Genomic DNA, 13,233 nt, shown 5'->3' on the forward strand with positions numbered 1-13,233 from the left:
TTAATTATATTAATTAAATTATAAAATACATAAAAAAAATTATTTGTATACCAAATCTTTTTTATATTTGTATAAAAATATAATTGTTATTAATTAACTACATATTTAAATTTTTTAATTAACAAAAATAATAAATTCATATATAATTATTAAAAAAATACTAATATCGAAAACAGTATTTATTAAAAAAAGATGTACACACGGAGAGAATTAAAAAATTAATCACTTAATATATTTCTTTTAAATATTTATTATTAATAAATTCATAAATATATTTTATTTTTTATTGTAGTATGTCTTCTTTCACTAAAATTTTAAATAAAAAAAATAAATTATTATTTACCATGATAACAGTCAAACTGTATGTTTTATTTATTTATTTAATTCTTCTATAAAAAAATTCTATACAATAGTACAACAGTCAGTTGACGAAGATGGTTATTTTTCAGCGCTGTACGTTGCCGAAACAATTTGGAGCCGAGATTCTGGCATTGGCCCTTGATTTCTGAGGTTTATGCATTCAGATGTTACTATATTTTCAATGAACAAGAAATAATTCAGTTTTGGTGGGAACTAACTTGTTGATTGGAGACCATAGCTTGAGGGCCAGGGATTATACTAGTGTGTAGGCATAAGCTTGTGTCTTGAGAAATATGGGATTTGTTTTATTTGTTTTTGGGGCATCTGACATACTTGTTTGCATTTGTTTATGACAGGGAGGTTTGCTAGCTATGTCAGTCCAATCTAATAAAGGATGATGCATAAACTGATGGGGGTTCATCTTGTTGAATTCCTTGAAAGCTGGGTAACTTTTGAGGCTCTTTCATTGAGAATTTGGAAATTTCAGATTTCTTGACTGTAAGTGCTGAGCAGGTTTGCTTCTTTGAGTAGTTAGTAGCCTCTGCCTGCCTCTGACATGTATGTAAATTTGTAACTTTTGATAAGTCAAATGTTGTTTTGTGTTTGTTATACTTTGTATACTGTCATTGAAATAATATCATGCGAATTATTTGAGATTAAGTTTTGATGTAAAGATAGACAGTTGGACTACAAGCCATCCCTTCTCCTCCAAAATCCACAATTCCTTACCCCTGATGGGGTTGTTTGCGATTTCGGATTCTAGAGGAGAGGGGAGGGAAATGGAAGATTTATAGTGTCAAATTTTATACGCCCTCCCATCCATGTTTCCTTCCCTTGCCTTTTTCCTCCAAAATCCTAACTAAGGTGACTTTAAGATTCAATCTATGCTAGCAAGAGCTTTAAAGGACAGTTCAATAAAGAAATGGATAGCTACATTAGGCAACTTAGCAAGACATTGTAAGAATCAAGACAACAGAAAGAAGCCATGAATAAGCTAATCAACAATTTCCCCACAAAACATGATCTACACAGATCACAGGTCACGGATGAGTGTGAGTGAAATGACCTCTCATGTTTACTTCACTTGCATGTATAACAGACTTCTATTTGTCCCATTGTGATTGTTTGTTGGTCATATGCGATCTAGGGTGTGTTTGGCAAACACGTTGGGGAGGAGAGAAGCACGTTTGAGCTTCTTGAAAGCTTCACTTTTATATTTGGCCATTTTTATTTTCATGAACGCAGAATTGATTCTGCTTCTGAACGCACGTTCAAGAGAAGCTAAAATTTGTAGCTTCTCCGTTTCACGTTCATGGTTGCTTATTGTCTTTGGAAAATTAGGTGAAAATTTTATTTCTTTTTTACCAATCCTACCCTTCATTTTCTTCTATAAAAAGGATACCACTAACTATTACATTCACAATAATTCTTTACAGTTTTTCCTACTTCTTCATAGTTCTTAGTTACAATTTTTTTTTTCATTAAAATAGTTCAAATTTATTTTAATCACTAGCAAATTAAATATTTTAATTTTTTTATTATTTTTAATACTCATTTTCATATTTAAATTTTTATGTTTTTATTGTATTTTTTACTTATATTTTTTTATTTATATGATAAATATTTTTATATTATTTGTATAGTGTTCTGATTTCTCATGTTATGTTTTTATAAGTTTTTTTTATTATTTACTATACTATTTTTTATAGATATATTTTTTATTAAATTTTTTTAATTTTTGTTTGGCTTTGTTCATATAATTATTTATTTATTTTATTGTATTTCTTTTATTCATATGACAAATGTTGTTGACCTTTTTTTAAAGATATTTTTATTATTTTTTTTCATATAAATTCTTTTTTTTCTATCATTTCCTGCATTATATTTATGTTGTGTATGAAATTTTTTTATTTTTTATTTGATTTTATTCATACGAATTTTATTTACTTTTTATTGTATTTTTTTGTTCATATGATATATGTTGTTGATTTTATGGAATTTTTATTATTTCTTATCTGTATGATTTTTTTCTAGTTTTTGATGTACTCTATTTTTGTTTTGTATTAATTTTTTTATTTTTTATTATGACTTTATAAAATTTGTAATTATAATTATTATATACTACGTTTATTATCAAAATTTTGTATAATATAAATTATCTATGATCATATAAAAAAGGACAAAATAAATAAAAAATTAATTATAAGTAACAATAAAGCCATAAATAATGAAAATTTATAGTTCAAAATAATACTAAATTAAAGAGTACTAATAGTACTAGAAAAATTATAGAATATTTTTTTTTGTTTGATATTATAAAATTTATAGTACTCTCTTTCATTTTTTTTATTGTATTTATTTTATTTATATGATAAATATTTTTTATATTATTTTTGTTAGTATTCTGATTTTGCATACATATAAAAAAATTATTTAAATTGATGTCTCTTTTAGTAATTTTTTATCTAAAAGTGATTTTGAGTAGTATAATTCAAACAATATTTGTTTTACTATAATCAATTTTGATATAAAGATTGCCAAACACAAATCAATTTTATGCAAACTCCCTTTGCAAACTGCAATCCAAACACACACTAAATCACTGTCGGATTTTTTTTTTTAAGATAATAGAATGTATTGATATAAATGGCTAAATGCACGGTAGAATAGGATAGAACATCATTTTCTTATACTTGGATGTTTTACAAGTTTAAGCAGAACAAAAGGGAAATATAATATATTAAGGTGCTTTCTATGGTGCCTAAATTTTAGACATAGAATTTAAAAATAAAAGAGTGGGTCCCATTTTATTCTATCTTTACTTTTAGGCAATTAGACACAAAAATCATAGGCACAAAAGAACTTCCCTAATATTAATCCCTCTTTGACCAATTTGGGATGACAAGTTTTGATAGTTTTGAGTGGCTCTTTCCTAAATTGCGTCCAAACACAATTCATAATTTACTTAAAATTTTGTCACTCCACTGTTTCTTGCCCATGCCACTTCCTCTTTGCCACCATTCCAAACGCTCCGGTAATCATTTTAATTTTGCGGTTAAATGTTTGTTTCATTTGGGCTTTGGCCAATCTGCGTTAATGTATAATCTTTAATATGATATATAATTGTTATTAATTTAATTCATTAATCAATAGTTTTTTACAATATATAATCATTAATATTAACTTAATAATTAAATTGCAATTACTTATTGTAATAATTATTTCTCAAATTTTAAAATGTTTATAAAGTCAATGACTACTCAAAAACTAAAACGTAATCCAATATTGCAAATTCGCATTCCGTCCTTATCCTTACATAACTGGATAGGCTATGTGATATGTCAATAAGAATAAACATAACGAATCCACCGGATTATTGATACATCATCCGATTTGTCTAAATCACATAGAATGGATTGTTTTTGTTTGCGGACATCACATTTTATCATGATAGAAAAATTTGGGGTTGAAAGATACATTATATTGGAATAAAAAGAGTCATTTTCATGAATTAATTAAATTAGTCTTATTTTCAGTTAAGAAGAAAATGGATTCACCAAACTTCCAAGAACTAACAAAATTCCATCAAGACTAGATTCATTTTTTAATTGTCTTTGAAACAGAGGCATTAATTACTCATGTGGTGCATTGCATTTTTTACTCATCTATGGAGGATTTGCTTGGAAGTCTAAATTTGCACATGGTTAAGTAGATCAGATGTCATTATAGTTTTGATCACTAGTTACACTACAAAACATATTTAATGAACCCACTGGGACCTACCACTATATGTATCGATGATCTTCACTAGGAAGTTTTAAACTTTTGAGTAACAAAATGACGAAATATATAAAAATTTTGGTCAAGCATTTAGGTCCCTTTCTTTTTGGGTTTGAACTATTTTTAGTATTGGATTATTAAGTAATCTTACTTGGGGTTGAATTAGCTTATTATCAAGAAATAAAGTTTCCTACCTCAGCACTATTTTAAATTTTTCCAGTTTACAAAAAATTTGAAATTTTCTTTCTTATCAAGAATAAGCATAAAAAATAAGAACTGCTTTGAACAGTTAAACCACAATAGTTTAATTCAGTCTACCAATTATTCCAATAGAAAAGAATATATAATATGTTAAATAGTTAGTTGTAAGAGGACATCTTAGTAACAGTTAAAGTAGTTAAGATTGATTTTCTTATCATGATCACAAATTACAAGTAGCACAAGAATAATTTCAATTGTACTCTTTATTGGTTTACACAGCAATGGAAGGTATTGATTTGATTTCCTTTATAGATTTTGTGTGATTTCTTGTTCCCCTATCAGAAGTCATAGTTAGTAAGTAGTAACCAAGTCATGTTCCTACAAGCTTATATCTCAAGCTAGCCTTGTTTATTTTTGAAGGAAAACACTTTGCATTATTGCCAAAAGTAGAAAAAGTTCGTTTCTTCTGTTGTTAACTTTTATATATTAATTGCTTATTGCATTAAAACGGTATATAGGTAAAATGCTAATTAAACAGCCAAAGTTTTTATCAAAAATAAAATAAAATGTCTCTCTTAATAGTTAATACCCCGGCCAATGAGCACTTTGTTTATTATCTATATAGTCAGGTATGTAGCCCATGATATTTGCACTGAATACAATACAAAAAAGTTCACATAAATTAAATTGTCAAATCCCACGTGACATAATATAATAAATCAATATTGTATGTCTAAGCAAGCAACACCCAAAATTGCATCCTATATTCAGTGATGAATTTTATGTAGTACACCAAACGAACAAGTTCTTGCTCCAATGATTTTTATAAGATAGCTTGCTGTACATATATTAGGACAAGCATAAATTTAAAAGCCGTTCATGAATTAAAACTATAATAGTACTATTTTATTTTTTTTAATGAAACAAATTTTGGAGGATTTAATTTCTTATGTGCATAATCATATAATACTATGTGCGCAATTATGGGCACTGGCACATGAAACCCTAGTTCACATGGAAAGGGCAGTGGTTCTTTTAAGAGATCCAATAACTACCAACTTAGGTTCAACCTTCTAGAGACATATAAATTCTCCATTATTACTCCCTTCACCTCCACCCCCCACATTGCACTAGTTTTATTTAAAGCAATGTTGGAATTTGGAAACCCCATCATGTGGTTTGGAATTAATAAACATAGTTTTAGTAGGGCCACTTGACCATAGTTTAAACATTCATGTAGTGTTAATAATTATGATGAAGATATTACTATTTGTAAGACGCTATTTTTCATTGTTCTCTTACTTCTTAATTACTATGATGCTTCAAAATTATTGTATTAATTTCAGGGTACATAAGATAACGAAAATGTTTGGTAACCAAAGAAAATCAGCAAAAAACAACCATAATTTACCTTATTAATTGTCGCAACAATTAATGAATGCTAAATAAGGTAAGTTCTGACTGTTTTCTTTGTTTACCTAGCATTACTCAAAGATAATAATTAAGGATTTAGATCTTTTAATAATATAACCCTTATTAGTGAGAGAGAATGCGCCAAAAAAAACTCTTCTCAATTAATAAAAATTATACTCCTGTCAAAAGAGGACAAATAATGGACATCCTGTCATTCGTTTTGCAGCATGTATGTATGTATTCATTCAATATATATATATATATATATATATATATATATATATATATATCGACAGAAACTCAGGTGTAATTAATTTTATGTGAAGTTAATAAATGAGAGTTGTTAAATAATTTAATAAGTTTAACTAAATTATCATCTTACCACTCTCAGTTATCAACTTTATATGAAGTTAACTGCATCTGAGTTTTCGACATATAAATATACATAAAGAGAAGATGAAGAAGAGTTGACCATGATTTGTTTGTCTTTATCATTCTCTCATCTGCTTGCAACTTGTTAGAATGCATATGGATTACGTATTTAATATTGTTGTTGGATCAAGTATAATGTAACACAGCACTTTGATGTTTGAATTTTCCAAAATCTCCAGTGGACCTTGTTTATTTTATTAAGGTTTGGGAATAAAAATAAAAATAAAATGGTATTAGGTCAAGAATTGGCCACCTTTTCTAAAGCATATTAAATATGGTTTACAATTATATATAAATAAAAGTGTGCAATAAACATATAAATATCCCACTAATTTTAGTACAATTCAAAGGGCGAAGCCAAGTCCAAGGTTTTAGTACTAATTAATTTTAGTGTTTGTGGGCATGTTAATATAAGACCTTCAACTTTAGTAATATATAGTTGACACGAGTTAATGTGTCATGTTATCACGTTAATTAGAATTGAAATGTAAGTACATATCTCTTATATCACGTTGATGTACTATGCTTAGTGCGTACCTAATAAGAATCACTAAAAAATAAATCATATTTATGCAAATTCTTGCAAGTAATAATAGTTGCCGCCATGGGTTTTCGTTTTTGAAGAGAATTTCTTGGCGTTACATAAGGTCAAGACACAAGAATTTCATTTTCGGCAAGATTCCTCATCTCTTTTAAATTGTCGTACTATACCCTCACGCTTATGTTAGTTCTGTATGTATATATCATCCTTTGGAATCTTTGTTCAATTAACCTTAAGGAAAATTTTAAAGTATACTGTATACCGGACCGTTGATCTTAATTATAAAAAATATATATAATATATATAATTAAGATCAACAATTAAAAATTACTAAAACTCCGGCATATTGGTATACTTGAAAACTTTTCTAACCTTAAATTAGGGGGTCAAAAGAGATAAAGAAGAAACAATGGGACCCAACTCGCTCTAGCTAGCTAGGAATGAGAAAAAAAATTGAAAAGGAAAAATAGATTATATATAATATATGTAGAAAATTAAGGTTAGTTAGAGAAAAAGTTAAGTATATAAGAAACATACATGTATCATAGTTTGTTAATAATGAGATACAGGTAGATTTGATTCATGAATCCCTACCATGGATCTTTTTGGTCTGTACTACTAATTATGTGCTAACTACCACCATTTATAAGGAATAGGATGAATTGACAAAAAGCTAAGTAGGAAAGGGATATAAAACCTTAACTTTGGCGATTCCAGCTAGCTAGCTAGGTTGATGTGCAAAGTTGTGAACAGATTATTAATTCTATGGATTATAAACTAAAATTCACTTAACATTGCTCACCAATCAACTTTTCAGTTTGAGTTAGCATATATTGCAATAGAGCATCGGTAGAAACTCAGGTGTAGTCGACTTTACGTGAAGTTGATATTTGAGAACCGTTAGATAATTTGACTGATTTGACTAAATTTTTATCTAACAGCTCTCAGATATCAACTTCACGTAAAGTCGACTTCACATGAATTTTCTCGTAGAGCATAACTAATTAATAACCAAGTTGTCTCATTTAGTCGTATAAATCACTATGACTTACTTTGATTATCAAACTTTTGGTTGCATTGTAGGTCCAATTTATCAACTTTTAGCCTCTCAATTTTAATAATATTACTAGCTTAGGCACAATTTGATAATTGTCTTAGAATAGAAAAAATAAATTATAAAAACACTTACTCAAAATCTCAAATACCTATTACCTAAATTATAGCCTTGTAGTTTCAAGTTTGATTGTGTAGGTCCAGTTATATACAAAGAACGGTTACGTTTCTCATAAGCAAGCAAGCTTGAATATAATGTTGGATTATTCATATTAAGAAGTGTGTTTATGTGATGACCAGATCTGCTCGGGTCCATAACCCAAAAAAACATGCCCTATACTTAACACAGAGAATAATGAATTATGAATCATGATGCCCCTTATTATTATGCCTTGTTTCATGTTATGTATGTCTATATATATATATATATATATATATATATATATATATATAACATTCATCATTCACTATCTCATTTATGCGACTTATTACACAACATAGAGAATTCAGAAATTCATTATGAGAAATGTTATTTGTACACCAAAATCAGCCATTAAAATCAGCCACTAATATATTTGTGTATAAATATATATATGATTTAATTTATTTTTAAAGTGTATTTATATTTCAGTATATATTTTATATTGGTGGCTGATTTTGGTGTACACGTAGCATAACCCATTAATTATATATGTTCTATCTACTTTAACTTGGTGGGGGAAGGGAAGTTGTGAGGGATATAGAAATGGGAAGTTGTCTATTGACCCAAGGTTTTAATAATAATTCTTCATGGGGTTGTATTGATTCAATGCTTTTTCTTTTTCCAAATGCACATGATATCATATACTACTATTACTATCTTTGACAGTTAAAGTAAAGTTAGGAAAATTCAGAAGAAGAAGCCCTTATTAATATTACCATGTCTTAGCTCATATTGTGATTTTCCTTCTTCATGAAATTTACTGCTTTTAATCATAGATGTTTTGGGAGTAGGAATTGGTAGGTTTACAGTCCAAATTTATTTTGTGGGCCAACTTTCACCATCACACACATTCATAATCATAGTATTCCCATTGCACTTGTTTCTTGGTTATATGTTAAGAAAAGAAGAATAATAATTCAATTTTATTCTAGCTAAAAAAAAACATAAATCATCTTCTTCTATCATGTTCGGTGTTCAATGGTCTCTTTGGGGATCTGATCTCCCAATTCAACTAAGAGAAATATCATTATTATAGTACTATCTAACCTTAAACATTAATGACAAATTAAATAAATATTCCATCATTCCCAGCACTTTCTTGTTATTAAAACTTGGTTTGGTAAAATATTTAATTTTTAATATAAAAACTAATTTTTAAAAGATAAATTTTTAAGTTATAATATTTATATTTAATAAATTAAATTAAAAATAATTTTCAATAAACACAAGTAATATAAATACATTTAGTAAAATAATTTTTAAAATTTAAAAATGCTATAGACATTAATATAAGAATTAAATTTTAATATTAATTAATTAATATACGAAATTATATTAAATTTTTTAGTTTTGATGAGTATAAATCATTTTTAAAAAATTCTACTTTAAGCATTTTGAAAAATACATCTATTGTTTTACAGTTATAAATACAAATACATATTTTTTTTTTATTTACCAAATGCAAAATAAAAAATTTGTACATTTCAAAAACAAACATTTCTCTTCAAAAATTTTATGAAACCAAGCCTAATTGTGATTAGTAGTACTCCATACTCACCGAACACAAAGTGCACAAGTTAAAGCAAAATATATTATATGATCATGTCACAAAACTGTGCTGAAATTTAGGGTGGGAGGAGGGAGGATCCATCAATATATATGTATCCTTTTTAGGTAAGACTTTTTTGCTTTATCAACTTTTAAATTCTTGTATTAACTGGCATAACTGATTTTAAAAAGCACACGCCACCTAGGTATCTGCCTCAACCTCCTCTTCTTTTTTAATAATATAGAGGTATATAAGTAAAGGGTATACTATATGGTAAGAAGCATATATAATATATATTATATTAAATTGAAATTAAATGGTAATGGTCCTTTGTGACAGCACTATTCTTCTTCTTCTTCTTTTCCTCTGAGTTTTCCCCTTCACAATTCCAAAGACACATGCAAATGAATCAATCACCTCATTATGATTCCTTCATAGAACCCATAAACAAAAACTACCCATTATCCATTTCACCAAAAAGTTCAGATCTTTAAACAAAACTTACCAAAAGAACAAGAAAATGAGGGACATAATGTCATGTTTTAGTGAGAACGCAGTGAATGTGAGACAACAAGCTTCATGTTCTAGCTACTCATCATCAAGCAACGCTTGCATCAATCCAAGCCTCACACCTTCAACAAGAAACTCAGTTTCCTCTGTTTACAGATCAACACTCTCCAACAAGCACCAGATTCTGATGATCACAGTCACATGGTGCAAGAGCTTCTCCAATCAAGGACTCACTATAAGCTTTGGAACACAAGATCCACCATCACCACCTTTCAGGCTCAACACCAATTCAAGGTTCTTCAGGAAGAAGAAAGGAAGCAAATTGATGGTTGAATCTTCCAATCATGAGTCAAGAATTGAAGTCTTCTGGGATCTTTCCAATGCTAAATACGACACTGGACCTGAACCGGTTGATGGTTTCTATGTTGCGGTTGTTGTTGGTTTGGAAATAGCACTGATCATTGGTCACATAGCAGAAGAATCAGTTACCAAGAAGCTAAAAGCCATGGCAGCAACAAGTTCGGGTAAATTCTCATTGTTATCAAGAAGAGAGCATTGTTCAGGTAACACACTTTACACCACAAAGGCTCAGTTCTGTGAAAATGGAACGTGGCATGATATCATGATAAGGTGCAGTGGTGGAAATGGAAATGAAGGGTTGTTAAAGTCTTCTTCGTCTTCGTCGTCGCCGCCGCCGGCTCTGATGGTTTGCATTGATAAGAAGACAGTGATCCGTGTGAAGAGGCTTCAGTGGAATTTCAGGGGAAATCAAACAATTTTTGTTGATGGTTTGCTGGTTGATTTACTTTGGGATGTTCATAACTGGTTCTTCAATCCTTCTTCTTCTTCTTCTTCTTCTGGGTATGCAGTGTTCATGTTCAGAACAAGGAGTGGTTTGGATAGCAGATTGTGGCTGCAAGAGAAGCCTTCACTCAAAGATAAAGATGCTCTTGAATTCTCATTCCTCATCTATGCTTGTAAGACTGCATAAAAATGGAACTTGTTCATCTCACTCCTTATTTTTCTTTTTACTAAATGTTTTAAGACAGAAAATATAAAAATACTGAGATAATAGAGACAAAGATACACTCACTGATTGAGTGCCTTTGTCCCACTGTTTCTAGCTTTGGTTGGAAAATTTTGTTTTCCGAAAAAAGAAAAATTTATTTTGTTTATTCTGTATGTTTCTTCTCTACATAGTATCTCATAATATCTTTATATTTCTTTCTGTTCTTACAGAATTACTAAAGAGGCCTTTGTACTTGCTTTAGGTCCTCTTCTTTCTTTTCTTCTTGTAAGGATATATATTGATTCATTTCCTATATCATAGGAAACAGAAAGAAAATATTTTTAGAATTGTAGAAATGTTGAGTCATGAGGCTTATCAAGACAGAACAATTTATCTGTGTAATTTGTGTGATACTGTGTCCTCTCTTTTTTTTTTACTAAAACAAGTTTGGATTCAAGACATGGATTATTGATGAAGATTTTCTTAAAGGGAAATTTAAATTTCGGTTTGCTTCTTAGCTTACTTGCATTTTATCCCTTTATAGTAGTAATAGTAGTAAAGAATAAAGTTAAGAATTTTATCATCTGAACAATATCTGGACCACATTATTCTCCTATGCTCCTACAAATACAAATTTTGTTATGTAGCTAAAAGATAAACCTCTTCATCATAACCATTATTAATGAAGACTATGATTTAATTTTGATTTGCTTAATGCTCAAGCTTATTGCAGTTTAATTATGTGCTCTTAAGGATGAAGTATGAAGTAGTTTAAGATTAAGCTTGGTTGGGGTCACTTTCATTTGATATCAAAATCATTGGAAGCAGCTTCTTCAACGTTTTAAATAATGTTATTGTCTTTACTTGGGGAGAGTGGTGCTGGAACCTCTTATTACCAATATGGTCTATTCTTCATTTCTTCTTCTTTTTCTGTCCTTAGACCCATTGACAGGTATTTGTAACACCATGGTCCCTGCAATATGGTAAAACAATCATTACAAGCACTCTTATTTCCATATGGTAAAACAATTTTTATCATGTTCGTCCCTTTGAAGCGATGGTTTTTATAGTTATTTATACATATAAATTAATTTTAATCGTGTTCTAATAATTTAAAGTACATACAAATATTTATAGCTATGAGCCTATGATAAATAATTAATAACATTGTCCGGTAGCTGCTTGATTCTGGTATCTTATTTTATGTCCTTTCACTGAATTCAAATTTATTCTTTACTTCAGACTTCAAAGGATGTTTTCTATGCTTTGCAAGTTAGTATGATCATACGATAAGGGTAACCGGTAATCGACTTTATATTTGAATTAGAGAAAAACTCAAAACGGCCCTAAATTACCTTGAAAGAAAACGAGGCTCTTGACAAAAAAAATTCAATCCAATCCCCAATTACGTTGAAAGGACAACGAAGTTCTTGTGCTAAAAAAAGTCAATGTTGTTTTTTTTGGCACAGGAGCTAATCTGTCCTAAAAGAAAAGATCAGAAGCCGAATTGAGTATTTTTTCCCCTCTCGAGATAATTGTCGAAAATCGGATGAGATATTCACTCTTTAAATTATGCATTTTTCCCCTCTCGCATATAAATTTATCATGTCAATATACATGGAAGAATTCATTTTTACGCTTATACAGCTAGGATATTTACTTATATAAAAAATATATAAAGTATTTTTTCATTTTTTAAATAAAAGCCTGCATAGTAATTTAAGTTATAAAAATTTTACAAAATTAATTAAATTTAAAATTTAACTTTTTTTAATATTAAAAATAATAAAATCAATAAATAATAATTTTATTTGTTTTTAAATAAAGTATAACAATTTTTTATGTTAAAACTTATTTTATTTTCTTATATTACGGTATTATTTTATTTTTTTGGACTTAGATGTTGAAATTTAATTAATATATTATTTTAGAATTTGTGAATGTTATTTTAATGTACTATATATATTATTTTTATTTTTTCAACTTTTTAAAAAAGTTTTCTATTAAAAATTTTTATAAAAATATGAAGAAATAGGGAATGGGAATCTCCGTAGGGATGGCTGGAAAACGGGAAATGGAGAATGAAGTAATTAGTAATTACCAACATTAATTGTTAATTTTATTAATTAATCAAGAAATGTAGAAATAATACTTAACATATTCATTCATATATCAAATAGAGT

At 28.5% G+C, this 13,233-nt stretch overlaps 1 protein-coding gene and 1 long non-coding RNA gene across 3 annotated transcripts; both read left to right on the top strand.

Moving 5' to 3' along the window:
* Window positions 1-361: 361 nt before the first annotated feature.
* Window positions 362-1,033, top strand: LOC110265619 (uncharacterized). Of its 2 annotated transcripts, none has more exons than XR_015896560.1 (2): window positions 362-625; window positions 717-1,033. It is a non-coding gene; the product is annotated as an uncharacterized LOC110265619 (long non-coding RNA). The 2 variants fall into 2 exon arrangements; XR_002351778.2 differs by having other exon boundaries at window positions 362-621.
* An 8,783-nt stretch (window positions 1,034-9,816) lies between these two features.
* LOC107614530 (uncharacterized) lies at window positions 9,817-11,538 on the top strand. The gene has a single exon (XM_016316719.3). It carries the CDS (start codon window positions 10,052-10,054, stop codon window positions 11,030-11,032), a length of 981 nt encoding a protein of 326 aa, XP_016172205.1. The 5' UTR covers window positions 9,817-10,051; the 3' UTR covers window positions 11,033-11,538.
* Window positions 11,539-13,233: the final 1,695 nt, after the last annotated feature.

The sequence above is a fragment of the Arachis ipaensis genome, chromosome B8 (assembly GCF_059453495.1).
Source record: "Arachis ipaensis isolate K30076 ecotype BB chromosome B8, ASM5945349v1, whole genome shotgun sequence".
NCBI lineage: Eukaryota > Viridiplantae > Streptophyta > Magnoliopsida > Fabales > Fabaceae > Arachis > Arachis ipaensis.